This window comes from Dysidea avara, chromosome 4 (genome assembly GCF_963678975.1).
Source record: "Dysidea avara chromosome 4, odDysAvar1.4, whole genome shotgun sequence".
Classification (NCBI taxonomy): Eukaryota; Metazoa; Porifera; class Demospongiae; order Dictyoceratida; family Dysideidae; genus Dysidea; species Dysidea avara.
In genome coordinates, this window is record NC_089275.1 from 44475666 (window position 1) to 44501924 (window position 26259).

A 26259-nucleotide genomic window follows, 5' to 3' on the forward strand; every position below is an offset into this window, starting at 1 on the left:
TATACGACTTGCTAGTAGAGTACAGAACATGTAGAGAGAGAGGAATTATACTGTCTATGGCAATTATTTTACAACCACCTCAGACACAAATTGATACATTTAAAAATGTTATTAATGTATCAATGTGTCACTACTGTACAAAAAAAAAAAAATCAAAATTAGACAATAGCTGCATATACATATGAACACCATAATTGGTCAGTACTAGTAATACAGTTCATCAAATAACATCCTGAGTGGTAGGTGTGGCAGTAGTTGCATCATTTGACACTGTAGTATCAGGTGGTGGTCCAGCATCACCATCATTAGTGGATGTATCTTCAACAGAACATTCATCGGTATATTCAACAGCAGTTAGTTTGGCTGGAATACAAGCTTTAAAATCAGATTCATTATCACTACCACCATCAGCTACAAATATCATTGGGTGTTGCTTATGAAGAAGAACATATGCAGAGCTCCGTTGTTTCGTGCGGTAACGTCTCACACAGACACAGGTGACAATCAGTGAAGTGCAGAGTAGTAGGACAACACCAAGTGTAATACCAGTGATGGCTCCAGCAGACAGCTTATGGTGGTTGTGGTGGTGGTGATGATGATATTTAGGTGTAGAATGCTTATCTAAAATTGTAAACAGGATAAACAACGTCCACAACTTAAGTAGAAACTATAAGCATACCCATCTCAGATGTTTTTTGAACCCAAAAACATCTGAGATGGACAATAAAGCTGAGTACATAATAGTCACAGTGATGATGTGCCTGAAGAAATCCCATTATTGCAGTACTAAAAGTATGGATGTATGAATCAATTACAGGAGATAACAGTATAGTAAAGATGTACTGTAACATGTGGGACTATAATAATTCTGGTAGAACAATATTACCATGTCACTTTTTTATAAGTGATAGGTTTAAAACATGAGGAATTACGATTGGAATTTGAAAGGCTATAAGACCTTTTTTGTTCATACAACATTCATAACTTACAGCAGTGAAGTATAACATCCATATCATGAGTACAAGGAATATTATGATTATACCCGTAATCATAGTCGTGATAATCTGATGAACAACTGTGGCTTACATCACATGAGCTCAGTTTCTTTTCTGACCCATTACAGTTGGTTTGACAAACAGCAATTGGTCCATTAACAAGCTCACAATTATGCATCGAATAATTTTTACTAGAAAAGAAACAAGAACATCTGTAATGCAGTACAGCTATGTATATTGTGTATAGATGTTCAATCACAATATAGCTAGTATTATTATTTTAACTCTCATCACTGCTAATTAAAGGCCATACAACAGTTACCTATATGTAGCAGTACCTGCCTTATCATTAAACTTCTCCAATAAAGTACTTCTCTATCCTAAATTAACACCTACCCTATAGCACTATCACAAACACATACAAGAACGTGTGTATTGTTCAAGCAGTAACAAAGTATATTTACCTACCCAACACAACATGTACGTAGGACAAAATACACAGATGAAAAATGTGACCTGCCCAACAATGTAAATTAAGTCACTATGATGTTGAGGGATTGCATAAGAGCCAAATCTGTCAGTCTGTCTGTGAATTTGTTTAATGTGTTCTATTGAATTTAATGCTTGATGTATGCGCACATTAACTTTGTAAGTGTAAGGCAGGCACTCTGTTTTGTGTTGTATATGAATACTTTGTGTTTGAAATGTGCACACTATACATCACACAGACAATTACAAAAGTGTATAACACTTCTAGTGGGAAAACCATATAGCGTAATTCGCCATTTTATTAAACACATTTCAATGAACGCTTATAAATCCTCACCACAACAACACATGAACTTCTGGTTTGGACTATTCAACAGTTGTAAGTAAACTACACCAGCATGTTGTGAGGTATGAGTGAAACAATAAAAAAACCCACTCCTCAAACACTGGTATGTACATATTATCTAACAGCAGTACTTCTTCACTCTATGATCAATTTTTGAACAGTTTACACATTTAAATTAATAACTTACTATGAAATTATCCTGTCACTTTAAGGGATACCCAACTACCAGTTGTGACAAAAAATTTTAAGGAGATTGAATATGCCGTTCATGAGTTATTCAAGTTAGACTAAAACCATTGGTTGTCATAGGCACTACCGTTTTGCTCATAAATTGAGGCCTGCTAATCCGGTTTACTTAAAACTTGGGACTCAAAGAGAGCAACACAAAGATTCAACCACATAGCTCACTGAAAGCTGTGGTATAGTGAGCTACACTCCACTGTGAACCACAGTATAAATGGTAGAGCAAGTAGTGATAGGGAATTTGGTAAGCTGAGGACAAAATAAAGTTGCAACTAAAAGGCCCAGGAGTGAATTTTGGACAGGAGAGTGCCTAACTCCAGTTTAAATAGAGTGTGTCAGGTCTTTCTGGTTATTATAATAAATCTACGCTTATAATTTAAGTAATAATTAAAGCATTTAACACTTAGAGAAGTACCGGTACTGAAAGTTCATCTATTTTGTTGTGACTATACCAAGTTGTCATCATTGCTCAGTGTTGTTAATGGCAAAATTAAAGACGTCAAAGCCAGCAGTGTTTGGTATTGTAGTTATACAAGATGTCAAAGAGCTCTGATAGAGGCAACAGCTCTGGAGATGCTGTATGATTTCATGAAGTTGCAGCAGCACAATTTACTAACTTTACTTTGCAATGTCAAGTGTAGCAGTTAACCATCATACTCTTATCTGGTCATGTACCTTGGGATGTAACTGCAGGCTAGGTGTTAGCTGCTGTCCTCACTCTATGCAACCATTACAAGTAGTAGATTTATCATATGCAAAAGTAAAATTGTTTGTGCAAGCCTCTGGCACAAATCATGATTAACATTCCTCGTTATAAAATAGATTTGATGTGGCCATTTTGATAGACCATACTGGAGTTTGACACTCTCCTCTCTATCCTTCCTTGGTATGACTAGCATAAGTCGCCTATTATCAAGCGGTATGTATTAACATACTAGTCAAGCTACTCAACAGATCAAGGCCAATAAAGGCTAACAAAAGGACTTATTGAGCTGTAATTACCAACAATATCACATTTACAATAGTTTCATTCAATAGTTTTTATTGGTATAGGGCTCCAGAGGCTCTAGTTGATACATGACTACATGAAACAAATAAAATGTTAACATAGACAGAAGATGAGTGTACAAATATTACTTCAATATATGCTGATCAGGGTGGATGGTGCTGCACTATTTATTGTGGACTTATTTGCTATTTTATAACAAGGTAGACTTTTGTGATCGGGTGCTGTATACTACACATAGAAAACTTACCATGATGCAGAATATTTGTTACCATCAAAGCCCAGCTGTTCTACATGCCACATTGGCAGCATGGCGGTAAAATCCATGGCTACACACAGTTCCCCATGTGCCGTTACCCAATTGAAACATCAATGTTCCAGATTTTCGACTAGTACCACCAAAAATCCGCAAACCGTGATCTGTTAAAGGGAGAATTATAACAATAATGTGACCATCTCAGCACAAGCATGCACTTTGAGAAAAACAAACCTTAAAAATTATAAAATTACACATGCTACAAAGAAAAATGTGCAAGTTTTTATCTCAAAGAATATACAGACTCATATCATACATAACCTCATTTGCCTGCTCATGGAGAGTTCAAAAATCTTTTGTACCACAAACAGCATGCATGTTACATGCATTTGTTTACAATGTGGTAAATGTAAACAAGATTGTCATCATTTCTTGAACAAAACTGCTTTCATGTGTGAGTGACTATAGGGCAAATATTATACCTTCATGCTAATCCAAGTTGAACCAAATTCCAACATCGTAGACTACTGTGCCAATGGAAGTTATGGTTGTGAATGTAAGCACCTGCAATATATTTTCAGTATAGTCACTGTACAAATCGATTTTCTTGCTCTTCCTACTGTCTAACACTGTAATTCCAAAACTAATCACCATAAAAGGCTGAACCTTCGGTGATCCATTCCTTGGAGACTGTAGATAATGTGGAGAAAATAAAAAATACTGGAAGTTGTGCAAACAAATTGGGTTTTTGCTGAGACGATGATAATTTAGCACGTGTAGCAAATTATCACAATACTCATCAGGATTGTAACACAATTGGTTATTTGAGACTATACTGTCATACTATGATATTTAATAGTTATACCACGGCTGTGAGGGATTTTGCTGATATATACGCCCAAAGCCCAAGGGCTGCAGGCCCAAGTGTATATGTCAGCAAAATTCCAAGCAGCCGTGGTATAAGTGATATATATCACTTGGGGCACACTCACCTAATAGGTGAAAGAACTAATGAGAACTCATCCTATTTGTTTTATACAGTAGTATCTGAAAATTGATCGTGGTTTTAAAAGCGTGGGCTAATAGCCATCAAAACATTGTCCATACGTTAAAACGTCATTAATACGTTACTATGCTTGCTTCAACACGCTGTTAGAAAACTTGCGATTGTGGGATTGAGTTTATATTATCATTTTTGTACTAAGTGTCTATAATTGGTCTTTGAAGTGGCATCCTAAATTAAATCCAAAGAAGTGTGAAGCAGTTAACATCACTAATAAACGCCATCCAATCAACTTTGAGTACTTTATTGGATCTCATCCAATTCCATGGTCACAGAAAGTTAAATATCTTGGCATTGTAATCAGCTCAAAACTTAGGTGGAATGATCATTGTCGATATGTAGTCAGTAAAGCTACTAAGTGCCTGAACCGTATACGCCGTGCTATGTTTGGTTGTACCCAAGCAGCTAAAGTTAGTGCTTACAAAGCACTGGTTAGACCCTACCTTGAATATGCTTGCGTAGTGTGGGCGCCGTACACAGCACAGGATATTAGTTTGTTGGAATCGGTGCAAAATAGAGCTGCACGCTGGATTAAAAGCTTTTGGGATGCAGCTGCTCAAAAATGGTCTAAGTCGTCGTCGGTTTGCATCAGTGAACTGGGATGGCCTTCACTTAAAACACGTCGAAGCTATATATCTATCTGGACCCTCTACTCCATTTATCATAAAAGAACTGCCATCAATTTCTCAAGGTATTTTCATTTTAACACATTGGCTACGAGGTCACATGCTTTGACATTAAATCTTGCGTCGTCAACTATCAACGCATTTCGGCACTCATTTTTTGTGACTACACCTTTTCTTTGGAACTCAATTCCTTTTGAAATTTTATCTCAAAGGACTGCTGGCAGTTTTAAGACTAGGTTAAAACATTATCTTTTTTTGTAATTAGGTTTATTGATTTTGTAATTATTAAGTAGTTCATGTTCCTTTTGTATTTGTTTGTGTGTAATTGTACATGTGAATGTATGTTCTGTGTTGGGGATCACCTTGTACAGGCAGTATTGCCTTTTGTGTTACCCATCTTTGGAAAAATTGATAATAATAATAATAATAAAGTTAAGCCAACTAACTTCGCTATTGGGACAGTAAGTGTTATATTAAGTTAAGTAACTTAGGACTGTAAGTTACTAACCTATTTCAGCGTAGCAGTATATAGTAGTTTTTCCGTTCTGTGGTCTGTTCAAAGGCTGATACGTAATGGGTAGAAATACGCATCCACAATCGCCCAAACAATTATTTTGTGCCTTCATTATCTTTACTAACAACCAACTAGTCCATCTTAGAAAATATACTCAGTTTAGCAACCACTACAAAATCAAGTCCCACAATGTAAAGCTCTATGTCACTCAATATAACGAGTCAAAGCATATCGTTTCTTTGATTTGGCTGGGCATCAAAGTCATTGGCAAACCGCTTTCCCATGATATTGCCCAGGCAATATGCAAGTTAAACACCAAGCGGTGTCTTTGAACGCCCACGCTAAAGTGGTATATACAGTGATATACTATTATCATAATAGACATGTAGACAAAGTTATAACCTTTTTCAATAAATAAGCACAGTACAATATTGTAATTAATAATCATTTCATCACAATTATCACACATCTGCAATACCTACACACATACTATAGCAAAGTATCTTAATGTGTATGCTAATGTGTCTTGATCTTTACAAAGTATGAAAGGGACAGTGTAATCATATCAGGATGTGGACAGACATGCAGCTGAAGTAGGAGGCAAAGTGAACAATTTCAAATACATACTTTGTATAGGTCCCACATTCATATGCATGTGAACATATTATGCATGCAACTGAATCTGGGAAACCGGTCTTATCACACATGGCAGCAGGTATGGTTTTTCACCATGAATACAAAGCTACATGAATAATCTATCAAATTTCACTGAGTAGTTCGCTTTTGCTGGCTGCTCTTCCCAAGTCCAGTAGCAAGGTCTAAGGTCCTGAAAGAGCTATGGCCAACCTGGGGCTCTGTGGTATTGAACAAAGACCTGTACTGTAATTTTCCTTGCATTTTAGCCAGTTTTGAGCACTGAAGGGCCCATCACTGGGCCTAATTCATCCCCACACATTCCCTTTTTATTTTGCAAACAACCCTCCTCCTCCATCCATTCACCACCACCCCCCTATTGGAGCCAGTCTGATACAGTCAACCTTGAGTAAAAAGCTACTTGCTCTGGAAGGTAAAGAATTGGTGTGAAAATATGGTACATGTATCTTCGACCATTAGCAAGCTACAGCACAAAACTGGCATTTCTTAATACTTGACAAGACCATTTTCCCTGGAGACAGTCACATAACTCTTTATAGACTCTAAGGACCTATTGTCTTGTGTAGTTTTACTGTCTTCTTTATGCTATACTAGTTTGAAAAGTTAGCATGTAGGTTTCTTAAAATTCTGTACTAGCCATGCAGTTAACAACTGTTCTAATAAAACTCGAATGTTAAGATAAAGAGCTGTGGACTTGATTTACAGGCATACGATTCTCAGCAACATTTCCAAGCATTTATTATGTCAAGGTGGGTTCCAAACTGGCAAAATAAAAATAACTGATTTTTCACCACTACAGTAATATCCTCGATGGTACACTGAAATAGAAATTCCAGTTGCTATTTATTTTATTGAATCAGTTATAAGCTACAAAGTTCAGTTACATCACAAATACTGATCCCCTGATAATCAGATCAGTATTAAATTGGCACTGGATTTTGTAAAATGAATGTCAACTGCTATACTATTGTCAATACTAATACTAGACTTGCATACAATAGAGGGAAAGCAACTTGGAAGCATTAAAAACCAAGATACCTTAATAGAACAGTTGGTATTGTGCAGATACCCTAATAGAGCAGTCAACAAGCAACTCTGTAAAGTTTGCCTGCATTGTTTAAAATAAGCACTCTGGTTTAAGCTCAATAATAGGTATATGTGTACCAGCATAATCAATGCTTCACATACAACTGTTAGTCTATTGGTATTAACATTGATATTAATAATATTAAGTGTTCTGATATCATAATGGTCTATTGCTGTATTAGTAGATCTCTAATCACAATGTGATGTATGACCAAGAACCAGAAGTGTTGTTATTATAGGTGCATTGACAGTTGGTGAATACTAGCAAAGTTAACTCTCCCTTCCAACAGTGTGCCTTGCAAGAGTGGTGCACAGTTTAGCCGGCAAGCTACAGTGAAATTGATGCTATGGTGCTTCATGCTGGAAAAATTCAAGCTTCATGGTGTGTCTCCTAATAAAGGTATGCACAAAAACAGGTCAGCTGTACCATGAATAGATCAAAGATCAACAATGGCAAAAGAGTGGACTATTCAAAGCCTCACTTGAGTCTCTTTGTATACGGCTTTAGCTTGTTAGTGTCACTATCACAGATAGCACTTACTGGGAATTATCATTTTTCAGTGGTAAACTGTCATCTGAGTGTTGCATGCATAGTACAAGTGACTGCTAAATGAAGGCTATGATGCATTTTCATAGAACAATCTCTGGGACCTAAAGTAGCCATGTAATAGCTTTGATTACTAAATACATGTACATACATTCAGGTTACACTGCACATGCACAGGTAACTTTGATAGCAGTAGGTCACATTATAATTTTGAAACACCATAGTCAGTACTTACGGGCAGTACAGACTAATCCTGCACCTTCACCACGTGGACAGTTGCGTGAATTAAATCCATTTTGAACACAATCAATCAGTCGACCCTCTGATCCTGTGCAAGATACATTGCCTGACCAGATCTGTCTTGTTCCTTGCCCATAAGATTGATCTGTAGTGACTGCTTTAAACGAAAGTCCCAGTTGACGACAAGCAACCATTCCATCACTTTTACTCCAGGAATTATCACAGACAGTTCCCCATTCATTATTGTGACATATTTCTACTCGTCCCTTAGTATCATCAACACCACCCACAAGACGAATTTCACCTTCACTACAAGTTATATCTGTAACAAATCATATTATGTAACTGTACTCATCAATATAGTCAGTATATGTTCACCTCAGCCCCCACCAAATATAGTAGTAATATCAAAGAGGTGAACATGTGTTCACTCCTTGTACTGGAACAAGACATGTTTGTGTGCCTGAATCGTCTATACTAAATGTATGGGATACTTTTTTGGCCTCATAACTCACTTGTTCTTGCCCATATCAAAGTGCTTTTTTGATAAACAGTTCAGACATTTAAAGGGCTTCACAGTGCTACTAAATGTTTGGGCAGCTGCTCCTTGTAACAAGAGTAATTAACAAGAAATGAGGGCCCAGTGAACGTAAATAGATTATAGTACACATGTAGATAGATATGAATGTCAGTATCTTCAGTGTTAATTTCTTGCATGTCAGTTTTTACTGTTGACTTCCACCTTTTAATTAATACTGGAAGGCATCAAATGGACTTGAGTTTGTAACATCATTCAAATGGATAACATCAATATCAGTAAAGGTAAGAATTTAATCTCCCACATGTATGTACATAATGGTATTTCTAAAAATCATTTGACTACTACAACTTACTTGTACAAATCAGGTTTACAACCTGAGTTGAGTAACGTTTATTTGAACTAAATTCATTGTGAGCACAATCGGTTAGTCTAGTCTCTGTTCCTGTACACGACAATTTGTCCAGCCAAATCTGACCTGTTCCTTTCCCATATTTATGACGATACGTATAACCTGTAGGAATTGTTACAAACTCAAGTCCCAGTTGGTGACAAGCAACTATTCCATCGCTTTTATCCCAGGTACTACTACAGAGAGAGTTCCATATAGAGAGATGACATATTTCCACATGACCCTGGAAATCATTGGTACCACCTAACAGACGAATATCACCCTCACTGCAGCTTGTTACATCTGTAATTGAGAACATAGTTGTGAACCCAAAATACTGGACTGGATGCAGCTATGTACTTTATTCACATTTACTGAAATACTCATGAGCACATGCATGCACACACAATAATAAACTCTTTTGTCTATTGTTCCCTTTCTATTGACTGCTAGTAGTCCTCAGTTTATTTTGCCGATCTATGCTTATAACATATCTGTAGTAGTAAATGCATTAATTCTGTGAGGCTGCTCTCTGTGTTGCATTTAAAGTACTGTAATTTGTTGTAAAATAGTTTTCGTATGCAAAGCTTGTACAAAAACTTCTTACACAAAATTTTTTACATATATCAAACTACTCTAATAGAGCAGTCATTCATGTAAATCATATGAAAATATTTTTTTACACAAAATTTTTTATTGCGATTTTTTTTTGCAGCTGTGCGCATGTGTGTGTAGTGTGTGTGTGTGTGTGTGTGTGCGTGCGTGCATGCGTGCGTGTGTGTGTGTGCGTGTGTGTGTGTATGTGTGTGCGTGTGTGTGTGTGTGTATTTCATGCTCAAGGAAACAACAACACCAGAATATTATTGGCATAACTTTACTCACATTGCTCCAGTGTATATTGGGGATTTGGGGACCTGGTGTCATCTGAGAAAGCAGCCCACCCAGCTGTAACATCAATGGGTACCTGCAGGTGTTTGCTGGGAAACCCAACTGTCTTTGTCTTGTTTAGCAGTATCGGTGTTGTTGTGGAACTTCAGGTTCCGCAACCTCATTCTGTGGGATCTATACAGTTCTCCTGTGGGTTACTAGCCCTGCCCCAGGAGGATATGCTTGCACAAAGTGCCTGAGTAGTGCACAGGTATCCCATTGCTGGTCTGTAGGCTTGTTTTTGCTTGTGTGTGTGTGTGTGTGTGTGTGTGTGTGTGTGTGTGTGCGTGTGTGTATGTGTGTGTGCGTGCATGCTTGCATGCGTGTGTATGTGTAGATATACGTTACATTTATATTTATGATAAGAAGTCTGGACATAAGGCCATATCAAGAGTTAATAATAGTGGAGAAAAGAGTGTTTAACACAATACAGCGCCTCTACAAATGATTTACAAGGATTCCTCTGTAAACTCTGTGATTTGTAGTATATTCTATATGTGAAGTTGTTTTAATCATCACATTTCTTTTTTCTACTAGTGTGCACTTATTAACACATCCCTTTGAATCACTGAAAATCATTTGTAGAGGTTCTGTATTGTGTTAGACGCTCTTCCACTATTTTTAACTCTTGGCCATATCATATGTTTCATGGACTGTTTACCCTCTAGTAATGATCTGGCAGGTCAAAAAATAAATAAAATTCAGCTGCAACTGACTGTTTTATTAGAGCACATATGACTGCTCTATTAGAGTATCTCAATCTTGACAGGTGCCAAAGTCCTCCTGAAAAATAAAGGGAGCTTTATTCTATTTGCTACTACACCTGTTACTGCTTACACAATTTTTTGAAGAGTCTACAGCCACTGATATCAGCACTTCTTAAAAAGTACATTTATTTTAGGTCTGCCAAAACACTGCATCCATTAAACATAGGATTAATTTGTAATAGCCTAAATAATGTACTGCAAGGATTTAAGTGACTATTGCATAGGAGTATCAGTAAACTGGTAAACTAAAAGATACTACAACAGTAGACAGTAACATGTTCTGCCTGTTTTCCAAAGTATTTTTTTAGAAAAAGACATTTGACTTCTGGTATAAGTGCTCACTTAGCCCATGAAAATAATGTTTAAAAACTTAATTCTCAACAAAACATTAAGCATGAGCAGAAAATATTTTAGCACCGTAGATTAGATGGACACTTACTGTTGCATACTACTCCTACATCTTTACTATGTCCACAGTTGGGAGCACTAAATCCGTTATGGTAACAATCAATTAGTTGAGTCTCTGATCCTTTACATGATAAATTATCCAGCCAGATATGTCCTCTGCCTTTCCCATAATATCCTGAGGTAGTGGTTCTTACCAATGAAAGTCCTAACTGACGACAAGCCACAATTCCACTGTTAGCATTCCAGTTATTATTACAAACAGTTCCCCATAAATTTTTGTGACAGATTTCTAAACGGCCTTCAAAATTGTCAGGACCATCCACAAGACGAACTTCTCCTTCAGTACAGTTCACTTCAACTGTATAAGAAAGCCTGTACTAACAGCTATACAGTTAAAAAAATGAGCCACATACATACATATGCAATTACAAAGTTGTGCTTAAGCAGACATACCACATTACAGAAGCTGAAGTTTCTTAGAACCAACACGTTTTTTTGGAGGGGTTGTGGGCCCCCCCTGAAATTTAAGGATGTCATTTTGACCAAAAAGTGCTTTGAAATCCAATTTCATGATGGCTATTTTCAAAAACATTTCTCAACAGTCTACCATTTGGCTAAAAATATTACTCCTATATTTAATTTCACTATATTTAAAATTTTACAGTTGCTAAATTTCCAAAGTTTTCTCTTTTACTAATCAAAATTGCTTCCAGATTCAATCTTTTGATAGTCACCTTTGAAACATTTTCTGGGGGGAATGTCCACAGACTCCCCTAGTTTGAGCATACTATGCATGCTGGGTGCACTGATGAGAACCCCTTGACTATCCCTGATTGCATCAACCTTAACCACTTTACTAAATTCAACAAAATAATGTATTTATTCATCTACCCTTTGCCCTCCCTTCCACTGGCATATGCCCTCTCAAATAAACACTGACTATAGGTACAAAATGCAAAACTAATCACCTTACAAAATGCATAAAACTGCTTACCATCACATACTAGACCAGCTTTCCTATAAGAACAACTGTTTGTACCAAATACACTATCACCACAATCAGTTAATCGGCTCTCTGATCCTGTGCAATTTAAATTGCCAAGCAAAATTAAATCTCTTCCTTGCCCATAATGGTAGCTTGAGGTGACTCCAACAAACTCAAGTCCCAGTTGACGACAAGCAACCGTTCCATCATTGGTATCCCACTTGTCAGCACAGATATATCCCCATGTGTTAAGATGACATATTATTACATCACCATCATAATCACCATCAGTACCAACAAGACGAATTTCCCCCTCAGTGCAGTTTGTTTCAGCTGTACAGTAAATTCATCACATACTATACACATTAACATCTTTGTACACAATACAAGTGAACAGTTAATCAAAACTTTGTTACAATTGTACTGTATAATACAGTCAATGCTCAGTAAAATAACACTTAAATCAGAACATAATTTCATTATAGGGTTTTATCATTCAATTACCAGAAAGTTGATGCATTACTATAGGTACTAATAAATTCATTAAGTGATGTCATGAATTGCATTGTTGGAATCTTCATTGGCCTGTCACAATACACTTAGTATTACTGCTCAGCAATAATGTATAAAGTTGAGGTTTCTCCCAATATTGTGCAATTGCAGGGATAATACTCTCTGTCACCCAATTTCTACCATCAACAGCTCATGAAACAGTTTTGATGTACTAAGGACACATTTCAATGGATGACATACAATATGTTTGTTTTGATGCTCTACATATTTTAATGCTCACTGTATTGTTGTTTGCATTTTCAACATTCTTTTGATCAATTTTTGGAAATATACTGTTAACAAGAATTACATCTGTGTGTAGTAACCAGTCATACTACACTTCCTCAGAAATAACAAAATGAATTGTGTTGAATCAACTCTTATGTGCATCTTAGGAACTGGCCTGGGGGTCGAATATTTACAGTTGAAACTGACATCACTAATGAAATTGTATCATTGTGTATTTGGTGTCTATCAGTATGTGGATAAATTTAAGTTTAGATGCTGTCGGTGCCAGTATTTCTTCCTCTTGAAGAATCTTTCTTGCAAGAGACTGTATTAAATTACATCAACGAATAGAAAAAGCACATCAAAGAACATGAAGCACTGTGAGTATTTTGTATCATCAATGCATGTCCAAGGTTACATGTACATAAATAAACATGTAAGTGTAACAACATCTTGAGACTGTATTAGAGAGTGGATACATATTAGATATTTATTACTATAACTTTTAAGTTTGTCTTTAAATGCGCATGCTTGTCTATGACTAGTTTTGGATGTGCTTATTTTTGTAGTACCATGATGTGTTGGCCACAGAGAATACTTTCACTGTACATACAGTTAGGAAATAATTTATACACTCTTTTACATTACTGATCAGATCATATTTTCTTGTAAATTCATCCAAAGAACAAGTTAGACAACACACAGAAGTACTTTACTGATGTCAGGCTTGACAGATAATTCTTGTAGACCACATGGTTGGTTTATTCTATTAGGTAATTGATGATATTGTGGTGGAATCCCTTCAAGGCTTCTCTTAGTCTACATACCAAACTTCGGTGAAATTGCCTCAGGCAGTCAAGGCAGACTAAGAAAACAACCTACGTATGGTTTGTCATGACTACAATACCTAAAGTGAGTAAGTTGAAGTTGCTTGCTGATGATGTATTACTTTATTTTAATGTGACATCGGTAAAGGATTGCCAGTTATTACAGAATGATCTTTCTGATATTAGTATCATGGTCAGCGTCAGCTTAATTTCAACCCCAAGATATGTGAGGCATTATCCATTACCAACAAGAGGAAGCCGATTACCTTCAGTTATGTTATAGACTCAATAGACCAACACCTGGGGATCCATATAAATGGCAAATTTCAGCATCATATTGCTGCATCCAAGGCCACCAGGGTTTTGAATGTTTTACAACATACCATGTTTGGGTGTGATACACAGGCCAGATGTAGAGCATACAAAGCTATTGGTAGGCCATTGTTGGAGTATGCTTGTGTGGTTTGGTCTCCACATACTGTGAGGGGTGTGAATTTACTGGCAGCTGTTCAGAGACGTGCTGCATGATGGGCTTGTGGTGCTCGCTGGGTCCCAACAACACATTCTTGGTCTGTTTCTTATGATGTGTGCTACCAGAAGTTACACTTACCTACCTTGTGTGCCAGGCACGACTATTTGTCAGTTTGTGCCCTTCAGGACATTCATCATACTGGTTCCATTACTATTGTATGTACAACAATGTGCCTATGTGTAGCCATCAACTTACTATTATCTCTATGCTATCTACAATAAATGCCATACGTTATTCTTTCTGTATGTGTTAGTTTTACTTGAAACCAAGTTCCCCTCAACATACTGGGAATTGACCGCCATTCTGCATGTTTCATCATACTGCTTATAAACATTTTTTGTTGTAAATTTTGAGTATTTGATTGTACTGCTGTTTGTTTTGTATTGTGTCATGTTTGTCTAGTTTGAGTTGTTGTGTTTCGGACAGTACCTTGTGCAGGCTTGTGCCTTTTGTACTGTTCCTTCCCTTGTGGTGTGGTAAATTCATAACAAATAAATGGTGGGATTATGGTTGAGGAACTAACAATTTCATCCAGCTAGCATGTTCACTAGCAATTAATCAAGATCACCACACTGCTGCTGCGCAGGAGAAGATGTTACAGTACACAATGTCTAGCACAGCAAATCAAGGCATTGAACAACCATAATCTCTTCATTGTGTTGTAACTGAAGACATCATAGGACATACATATGTATACATCTGTACACTGCAGGTACATTAAATGTCACCATACAGTGGAAAAGGACTGATTTCTAGAAGCATTATATGACAGTAAAAGGATGAAATTTTGACAGCAGACAGCCAAGCAACCAAAATGATTGTTTTAACACTATTAAGGAAAAGTTTTTATTCATCAAATCGTGTAGGCAAGCAAACAGAAAAAGATAACTATACGTACTTGACCCCAGTAAATGGTAATAATTGATTATTTCACTGGTATCAAGACACATGATAGTGTGTCATGCGGCAAAGTACACAGCCAGTGCGGGCGTGTGACAGAAAAGTGTGTGTTTTACAGGAACCAAGAAAACGTCGTTTTCATGCATCCGTAGCTTGATAATGGCTGGACAGAAATTAACCATTTTTGCTGTGTAAACTCCCTCGTTGTAGGGTACCTGCCATTCCAAATTTGAGGTGAATTCGCCCATCCATCACTGAGATACGCACCTTCAACTTATTTTCTTCATATTTTTCTTAATCTTTTTCTCCTTCTTTTTTTTATTCTTCTTCGTCTCACACACTTTAGTAAAATTGTAATAACTCGTGCATGCTTTGGTCTGTTTACTTACAATTTGGAGGGCTGTAAGAACGTAATACTGCACATTTGCAGTCCAATTGTGGTACAGCTCAGACAAAGAGCAAGAGAATTATGCACAATTTTTCAAAAATCTAAAAGTGATGTGTTGCCATACCTCCAGGGTGAACTGCTTGACAGAATAACTTGAAAATTGGTCTGTACATGGAGTAACCATTGTAGTGCAAACTTTTTGTGGTTTGGAAGAAATTGCACTAACAGTCATGGAATTATAACAAAAATGCCAACCATGTGTAAAATTGTATGATCGAGTTTTGCTAATAAAAAGTATTACTTAAGCAAACTAGCTAATGGAATCAGCTGAAAATAGGTAGAGAGGTAGAATAATTACTTTAGAATGATCTTTTTCAGTAGTTTACAAGGAATCAGATTAAAACTACTGAGTTACTCTACGAAAGTCAACTAGGTGTAACAAGTGTGCAATCGAGATACTCTAATAGTGCAGTCATCCTAATAGCAGACACGCCAAATACATTTAAAGTACTTAAGTAAAGTACAAGTACTTTTGAATTTTCCAAGTACAAGTACTCCAGCAGCAATCAAGAGAGTACTTAAGTAAAGTACAAGTACATGCTGGAAGTACTTACAAGTACATTTTGCTGTAGTAAAATATATGCTGTATTCAGTGTATTGTAGTATGTAAGTGCGCCTAGGGGGTTGGTTTTTGTCAACCATTCTCTCTCTTAAACTCTTAAAATTCACTGACTTGAATAGCAGCATTGTTTTTGTTTGCCAGAATGCTATGACATCATTAATCGTGGCAACATGGTACATAGTAAGGTTGGGGAAGGCAGTAGAAGAATTGTAAAAAGTTGTAAACTGCACCTTCACCCACTGTGTACAAACTACGTACAATGTTTGCAGTACTTACAAGTACTTAAAAGTACTTTAAGTACTCAAGTACATACAAGTACTTAGTGAAGTACTTGAGTATAAGTACAAGTACATTGGGAAAATTAAGAAAGTATTTAAGTAAAGTACAAGTACTTTCAAATCTGTACTTAAGTGTACTTAAGTATAAGTACTCATGTACTTGGCCCCATGTCTGCCTAATAGAACATTCAGCTACGTAATAAATCACTCTATTAGAACGTTCAGTTACAATCACATCACCATATAGAGAGTTCAACAATGAGCAAATTACCCTGTAGAGAGTTCAGCTACAAACAAGTCACCCTGTAGAGAGTTCAGTTACAAACAAATTGTAAAACTTTTAATAACAACAATTCAGGTGAATTTGGTGCTGCTTGATGTTGGCACCAAATTCACCTGAATTGTCATTATTAAATTTTTATCATTAACCTACCATCACAGCCATTTCTTGGCTGCCACCTTGGATTTCACATCTTTTTTCACCATAGCCTTTTTGAGGGCCGCACTCTTTTTTTACAGCTTATCTACACACTACCAGTATTACTTGCCTTAGTGACATGCAGTAGTTAATATCAAATTAAAAGTTTACAACAATAAATCATTGTAGAATTTTGGGAGGTACATGTGCATAAAGACGTATGCACATTGTACATACATGTGGAATACTTTGAGTAATGACATAGCTAATGACATCTCTTTTGGTCTCACTCAAAGCATATCAATATGTTACTATGTAGCAAGCCTATAATATGTACATACCATAACACACTAGACCTGCATCTTTGCTGTGGCTACACCCGTGTGAACTAAAGGATTCATGCGGACAATCAATTAGTCGATTTTCTGATCCTGTGCATGATAAATCATTCAGCCAAATACGTCCTCTTCCTTGCCCATAAGAGGCACTCTTAGTTACCGAAATAAACTCATGTCCCAGTTGACGACAAGCTACAATTCCATCATCAGCACTCCATAGATTATCACAGACAGTACCCCATAAATTATTATGACACACTTCCACACGACCCTCATAATCATTGGGACCATCCATAAGACGAATATCACCCTCAGTGCAAGCTGCTCCAACTATAAACAAAAGTGGTAAAATTGCTCTACAGCTGCTACTGCAGATATAACAAAGCATTATAGTTGTGTCCTTACCATTGTACAGTGTTGAAGTACACACACATTACTCAAACAAAGAGATATATTTAAATACAACAACTAACAACTGATACCATCAATGATAAATACATTAACTATCAGATAAGTACTTTACTATCACAAACATAACACAGGCCCACCCGACAGTTATGTTCTGTACCATAGAGTTTTATGGCATCTATTTGTAGTGACCATATACACCTTGTCTACTATATAGTAACTTTTTACATTCTGGAATGTCAAAACTTGATACTCCCAAAACCACAAATATCATAACCTTCCCATATTACTAACTCTTGGCTACGTACACAAAGGATGTCATTGAAACATACGTACAGGACCAGCTGGGTTTGACATAAAGATTATTTCTGTATTTAATCAACTGTTATGATTTGTTGACAATAACATATTCACTATTGGTGCTACAGCTGTTATGAAAGTGCACAGACTGTGTCTAATTGAATGATCTAAGTAATATTCCCAGCCAACACAGAAACCCTATACAGTGTAATAGGGTTAGTCACATATCAGTCACTAATGAATAGCAAATACCAACAGTTACTATAGCAACAGTGTATACTACAACATCTATGTTAAACTAAATCACAATACCCTACTTGTTTACATTTCATCCCAATAGTGGATACCTTAACCTGGTAGTGACTGAATTTTGGAAAATCACCCATACAGTATGGGTGCACATGAAATAATTAGAATTTTCATGTTTAGTGGGTTGCTAATAAGCACAGGGCACAGTTTTGAAGATATTTTAAGAATTTTCTTGTCAGTTAAGGTATTGAGAATGGCTTAAAACCATCAACAAGTAGATTTGCATTATAAAGTTTGTGATTTGGTCATTAAATATTTTAGGTGTCAAATGCACCCATCAGTATGAGTGATTTTCCAAAATTTGGTTACATATATGACCTAAGGTTGCATTGAAGCAACAAGTTATATAAAGTGCTGACTTTTACAGGAGGCACATAGCTGTAGGGAGACCTGTACATATGAAGGCAACTAAATATTGCCTTTCTAATTGTTGAACTGTTTCTTGGTATTTCTTCTCAAAATTTTGACTTCCTGCTGTGTGCACTTTTAACATATACATAACTAGAAATAAATCCTTGGAGCCTGATAGCTCCAGTTGTTAAAGCAAAAAGAAATACACTAGAATTATTACCAACCATTGGCTGAAGATCATTATTTTTGTAAGTCACATAATATCATCTAGCATAATTCCGTCACAGCACAACAAATTGAATGTTGAGTTGGATTTGAATAGTGTTTGTAAAGGCGTATGTTGCTCTGGTAAGAATGAACAACAGATGATAATTGACAGAGGGTAAATCAATCAGTCAACTGTGCAGTTGAATTACCAATGGTTTGACCACGATTGCAGATCTAAGTGCTGAGGGTTTAACACTCTGAAGTTTTGTACACCCCGTCTGTAATACAGCTGAAATTGCAGCCCACATGATATCACCAAGAGTTTAATAATGATGAACATTATGTGAACATTATGAACTGAAGGAACACTTGATATCACAAGTCAAGCATTTTAGCATGCAGTGTGACCACTGTACGTATTATATACATTTCTAACTGCTTTGAGCCATGGCTTAAAATAGAATCGGAAATCTTTCTACAGTGACACATGGCATGAAGAGATCCTTGTCATGTCATAAGTGTCACTCTTCACTCTTGCTCTTAGGTACCAGCATGGCTACAATTATGTGAGCACATGAAAAGTCAATCTGTAGGTTTTGATGGATAAATTCAGCCCATTACTACCCAGTCAACTCTTCATATCTCGTATTGTATAGCTAGCACTTGGTCTCATATTCACTGAAATCACTGCATGTGATTTGGAAACCTCACAGTTAACTCCTGCTATTCCCAATTACATCTTAAATTATAAGGTGGAACGCAGTTAGCTGTAGCTGTTTGGTTAGTGGCTAATCCTGTTTATTTCTTCTGCTGTCATTGTGTAAGTGGCCTATAGTTGCTATAGTTATGTACCTATCAATGTTAAGCCCCACTCCCCCAGTACGGGCAATGTCAGGCTTTAGGAAAGGATTTGAAGTTGAAAGTGTGCCTGAGGGTGGGGAATTTGAATGGAGCGCTAAGAAGTCTGACTTGTGCATATGATAAAACTGAAGCTCCGTGTCATATCATTTCTTTTCGCCATGTCTTAGGGGATATTATGAGGATTCGACCTAACAATTTTTCCTCAGGTTGGAGAATTTGACTTTCTACCAGGTCTAATCCCTGGCCTGTACTGGGAATAGGGCATTGGTAGGTGCATTATAGTTTGGCCATAAAGGTAACTAAAAGAAGGCGACAGGGCCTATATGGGTATTGCGTACCACCACCCACAATAGTGGTAGGTATATATTATCTATGAAATAAACACAGTACGAAAACAAAGAACACTAAGAAACATTATTTAAAAATATAAACTGTACTGTGACAAGTAAAAGATGAGCTAACTCATGTAACTTCACTACTGAAGCCTAGCCGCTTTACCAGTTTGACAGACACTGGAGGGCGAACACTGGAGGCAGAGCCTGCATATACAATGTGTTTACCACGAACCAATGAGCCTAATGTTTAATAAAGTGAAACGGCGGGTGGATAAATACCAGCATTGCGGAGACAACTATATGCGAGTCGGCAGGCCGCAACTGAGGCACAGTCAAGTTCATGTGGTTTGATACAATACACTGACACAACGTACAATTGTATGTACCTGCTAAAACAGTTGATGCAAAAGCAAATATATTCACCACGATCTTCATCCTCAAATCTCGAGTAAGCTTACATTGTTACACTGTATCACTTGCCTTGATTGCATCAGACTTTGATCACGTGACAAGGTAGCTAACTACAGCTACTCTGTGAGACAGTTGTAGTTACACAGGTGACCCAGCTGTATTCTTTGATAAATAATTTACTTTGTGGATCCATAACAAGCCTCATGACTGATGGGCCAATGGTGAGATAAACAAACCACAATAATCACAGTAGCTTTGGCAGATCTAGATCGTTTAGACTTCCCAAACTTTTATGAAACGCTGGAAATAAGTGTGCTTGGGCACTATAAGCATTTTTCTGTTAAAAATATACTGAACTTGTTGTGTTTTGTCCATTCTGATCTATCATTGCCAAGGTCCACTGTACAGCAAATGCTAGACACTGCATGCATATCGGATTCTCAGAGGATATTTATGACTCGGAAATGCAGTGAATGGTTCTCTCCAGACCTGAACTGATTTAACTGTATTAATTGGTATACTCAATATATTTTTGTATTTCACTCCTTGCCATGCCCACACTGGTGTTTTTGTAACTCTTTTCTGTGGTTGCATGTGACCGAGGACACACCCTCATTATTATTATTGTATATATGTACATTTTCTCTCATTGTTTCAATGAATACAATGATGGTATCAATAAAATAATTATCTAGCCGCAAGGGGTGGGGTGGAGGCAGGGCCGCCCAGAGAAATTAAGGGGCCCAGGGAAAAGAGTTAAAGTGGGGCCCTTGACCCAAGTTGTAAAGTGAAGACCAAAAAAAAAAAAAAAAAAAAAAAAAGGTCACAACCTGCTGGCAATGACAATAACTACCCATCACCAACCATATCTCCTTATCTATAAGCTTGCTACACTGCTCCTCTGAAGAATACTGTGACTGCTCTATTAGAGTATTTAGATCTGACTGCTCTATTAGAGTATATCGATCTTTTAAACAGGTATTCAGGGGGCCCTTCATGTGGCCTCCTGGGGCCCCTTTCAGGCTGGGGCCCGGGGCAAAATGCCCCAGTTGCCCCCCCCCTGTGGGCGGCCCTGGGTGGAGGGCCGGTGGGGGATTATAGCCTACTTATGCACTTGTCAATTTCATGCCCCACCCCCCACCCCCGGGGGGGGGGGTGGGAGAATACAGGGGATTTGACAAATCTTGGTGTCAAATTCCCCACCCCTGGGGTAAAATCGGCTGTCAAATCCCCACTATATCCCCACCCCTTTAGTAGGGGATTTGACAACACCTTGGATTTTGGTTAAGTAACCTGGTTTGCACCAGGAGCTCATCGAGTCCGTAGGACGAGGGAGCATGTAACTCCGCATACTCACAATGCAAACAGCAAAATTCAAACATGGCGGACATTTCTTAACATAGTATATTCCTTATATAGTAAAAGTTGTATCGTAGGGTAAAGAATTACGTAATAATCATGCCACAAATATGCAGCGCCTGGATTAATTCGTAAAAGAAAGAGATGGCAAGGGAGGAAACGTCGAGGAAAGGGCTTAACTAACGGAGTAAAATAGTGACAAGATGTTTTGGAGACTGCTAGGAAACATTCTTGCTTACCGCGTAATGTAAGTGGGCCGGCTATCAGTCCACGGCGGCAGCACAGAATATCTGCAATAAATACTGAAGGAATCGAGTTTCATCGCTCAGTGCTGGAGCAAGAAGACTACAGTATTGTGCCAGCAGTAATGGGTTTAGCGAGCATGCGCGGTATGTTTTTATCCTTATACGGTTACTGTTTAAATTACTATTAATAAATTACGACGCCATGTTTGAATTTCGCCGTTTACGGAGTTACATGCTCCCTCGTCCTACGGACTCGATGAGCTCCTGTTTGCACCTACAGCTAGCAAAATTTTAGCGAGTATGATTTTATTGTTTAGAAATGCAACTACTACGAAAATCGGTCAGTGAAGTGGACGACTGTCAATTGCCCCAGAGGTGGGGACAAGAACCAATGTCAAATCCCCACCTGGGGTGTGGGGACCCCCGGGGGTGGGGCATGAAATTGACAAGTGCATTATAGGGGCCAGAGAAAGCTCAGTTTCTTGGAAAATAAATCCTCAAATCCAACTACAACATAAAGCTGCCTGTATAGGTGTTATTAGGACAGGGTACCGACTGGAACACTGTACACATAATAAACTTAGGATGTATTCTTTAACAAGGAAGGAGGAATAACTGGTAAGGTCTGAACCACTAGCTTCGAATGGGTTAAGCGTAGGCTAATTCATCAATTTTGGAAAGAATAGAAAATCAGATATTTAGCTGGTCAGAGGGGTCTGGGTGTGCAACCCCCAAAAGCTGCAGGATTTTTGCAATTTGAAGTCTTGAAAATAGCCTAAAATTTATGCTAAAATCAAGAAAATCTAAAATAACAATGTTAACCTATGTATATACTGCAAGATTTGAATTTTTTGGGGGGTGGCAACTTATTTTTCAACAGCAGGGGGTTAGAATCATCTATGGTTATGATTATAAATGTCAGACCACTCACCACCATGACTATAATTAGTGTTAATTAACTACTGAAACACATGCAGTAGCCTGAAGCAGAAGAATAATCATAGTCTATGGCACTGTGATAACATCAAACACATATCAGCATGTACTGAGACATATATGGCTACATTTTATAATACTTCATCCTGATCAATAAAGTAGGTGGTGTAAGACACTTGGCATAAAGGATAAAAGATGGTAAAAATCCATTAGAAATGATCGATATCTCTCTGTATTATAGTGTCAGTTGGTCTAAATAATTTATAACTAAAGCATTTGTTGCTATTGGCAAATGTAATAATTTACTCAGAATATTCAAATTAAAAATGTCATTAATTTGGACAAGAAATATAATGGAGGACCAAGAATGCTGCCCTGAGGGACACCAGATACAGCAGGTAACAGCTCTGAAATACGATTGTTTATAGTTACAAACTGATGTTGATTTTGATACTGATATATGAGGATCAGAGTTTTTCATTGATGCTGAAGTTGGTTGTGGCAAGGGCATCTCCAGGAAATTTGGTGACAGGTTTTCAAATTTTCTGCTACATGTATGTGCACACTTAAGTCTAGGGAGTTTGGCAGCATGCCCAGGAAATTATGTGTTTTGAGATAGAATTTTCACCAAAATTAAATGTGACATTTTAAACATTATAATTTTATTCTGTTAGGAATTGTTTGATTTATTTGACATAATATTATGTAGGTTGCTAATGCTTACTTCTACTGGCAAAGCATCAGGAGTAGACTAAAGGGTTAGAGATGTGAAGTTTTGTAATTGTAATAATATAATTATTTACACAGAGAATCCATTCAGTAAAACTGATTTTCAGTGGAACAGCAGTTGGCTGGGCTGGAATACAAGCTTTAAAATCAGATTCATTATCACTATCACCATTAGCTACCAATATCCTTGGGTATTGGTTATGAAGAAGAATGTATACAGGACTGCATCGTTTCCTGCAGTAATGTCTCACACAGACACAGGTGACAATTAGTGAAGTGCAAAGTAGAAGAACAACACCAAGTGTAATACCAGCAACGGCTCCAGCAGACAGCTTATGGTGGTTCTGGTGAGATTTATGATGGCAGTTATCTAAAAAATTATTGTACATATATCATTAATAAAGCAGCAGCATTAAGAGTGAATAGCTTCTCTATTATTCACTCTTAACAGTATGACCCATTATATGGAACCAACAATGGTAGGGTACTTTGGATACTGTAAACAGGATAAACAATGTCCAAAACCTATGCAGAAACTAGTACTTTGAACGCCATGATGAGTATGTGGCAACCCAATAACATCTGAGATGGACATTAATGCTGAGTGTATATGGTTGCAGTGATGATGTGTCACCCAATTTTGAAGTGCTATAGATATGACTGATGCATGAATTGACAGGAGATATCAGTATTATAATAGTAAAGGTGTAACACATGTGACTACATTAACTCTGGTAGATTCACAATAATAATATCATAGTGTCACTTTTTATAGATGATAGGTTAAAAACATGAGGAGTTTAAATTTGATTATAGTCAAACTTGGAATTCGGAAGGCTATAAGACCCCTTTTTGCAGGTCCATTCACACAATGTCATCAACATTGACAACTTACAGCTGCAGTAGAGTGTCACATCATCATTATGAGTACAAGGAGGATTATGACTGTACTCATAATCATAATCATAATAATCATATGATGGACAACTGTGGTGCACATCACAAGAGCTCAGTTTCTTTTCTGTCCCATCACATTTGGTGTGACAAACAGCAATTACGTAGTCCATTAGAATGTTCACACGATGTCAAATAATTTGTACTGCAAAAGAAACCAGAATATCCATACCATATATGCAATGCAATCAAGTTATCTATATTGTGTATAGAACATTTGCATGCATGGAAGATACTGAAGTACTGAAGTGGATAATTGGAGATTTAATCAAATATTTCTGAAAACAAAGATGCTCAATCACAATAATTATAGCCAGTATCACTCTGGAAATTACTGCCAATTGTTAAGGCAATACAATATCACAGCACATTTAGTCATGGGTGTAGACTGAAGTAGAGATTAAATGTTCATTAGTATATCTACAGGTGTGGGTGACCTCCCTTATTTCCTTACTTTTTTATGATCCCTAATCAAACTTAAATATTCCAATTTTTTCCTTATACTTGCTTGTTTGTAACATAACTATGACTGGTGAACCCACACATACAGCATCAAGAAAGGATGGCACCAAAGTTAATGTTTTTGTCTGAATGTGTGTCCCTGCTATCAATTACTGACTCGAAAGTAAAGTGACCATTACGCTTCACTTTCAGTTATGTTCCGCCTGTTACACAGCAGTTCAATTGAAGAAAGTAGGAGAAGCTCCTCTACAATCAATCCAGACACCATGGAAAACATGGATGATATTCCCACTTAAAAATATAGGGAAGCCATCATGCTACCATGAATCGACACCTTGGGCTGTCAGCAAAGAGAATTGGGACATAAAGGAGGGCAAAGGTAAGTCTATAATGCATGCGTTGTACGTACTGCAGTATGCCAAAAGCCACTTGTCAGGCTGAAGCAATGATGAACAGTGAAACAAATCAAGCATGTAGCGTTAGCCATTATTGAGTTACACTTATCTGAAGGTATCAGGCAGGCAGTTAGTCAGTAGAAAATTGCTCTAATGTTTGAAGAATTTATACTCAACAGTAGAATGTGACTCAACCACAACTTTCAGTGGGACAATACATACGTAACAGTTAATAATTTATATGGTGAGTCCTTAGTTTGTTATATACAAAAATTAATACATGCCAAATGATGCTAGACAATAAAAAATGTTACACAAAAAATGTTTAGCAGTTACTATAGCTCATTTGTGGACACATTTGTTGTAACAGGGTGGACTTTTGTGACCAAGTGCTGTGTATACATATAGAGCACTCACCATGTTCCATAATCACGGACACTATTAAAGCCCAGCTGTTTGCATGCCACACGGGCAGTATGATAGTTAAATCCATGGCTACATACAATTCCCCATGTGCCATTACTCAACTGAAACATCAATGTGCCAGATTGTGGACTAGTACCACCAACAAGCTGCAAACCATGATCTGTTAAAGGGAGAATGCAACAATAATAATTCAGCATCTGCATATGTAGTGAATTATAGTAAATCACAATACCCATCAGGATAGTAACACAACTGGTTTTGGAAACTGATCTCACAAGCATACTATGTAGTGTAGTATACTGTTCTCATGATAGAAATCATGGCATAGGTAACTATATGGAATAGTTGTAACACAGGCATGAGCGCTTTGCCTGATATGTATGCCCGTGGATCTGTGGCTCTCGGAC

At 37.3% G+C, this 26259-nt stretch overlaps 1 protein-coding gene across 1 annotated transcript; it reads right to left on the minus strand.

Annotated features, from left to right (window-relative positions):
* Window positions 1–90: 90 nt before the first annotated feature.
* Window positions 91–20452, minus strand: LOC136252315 (scavenger receptor cysteine-rich domain superfamily protein-like). Its single transcript, XM_066044726.1, has 9 exons — window positions 20322–20452; window positions 17168–17494; window positions 12091–12414; window positions 11128–11454; window positions 8959–9297; window positions 8061–8387; window positions 3330–3499; window positions 990–1186; window positions 91–621 (listed from the first exon to the last, which is right to left on the minus strand). Exons 1-7 carry the CDS (start codon window positions 20368–20370, stop codon window positions 3354–3356), a joined length of 1839 nt encoding a protein of 612 aa, XP_065900798.1. The 5' UTR covers window positions 20371–20452; the 3' UTR covers window positions 91–621; window positions 990–1186; window positions 3330–3353.
* Between the last annotated feature and the right edge of the window lie 5807 nt (window positions 20453–26259).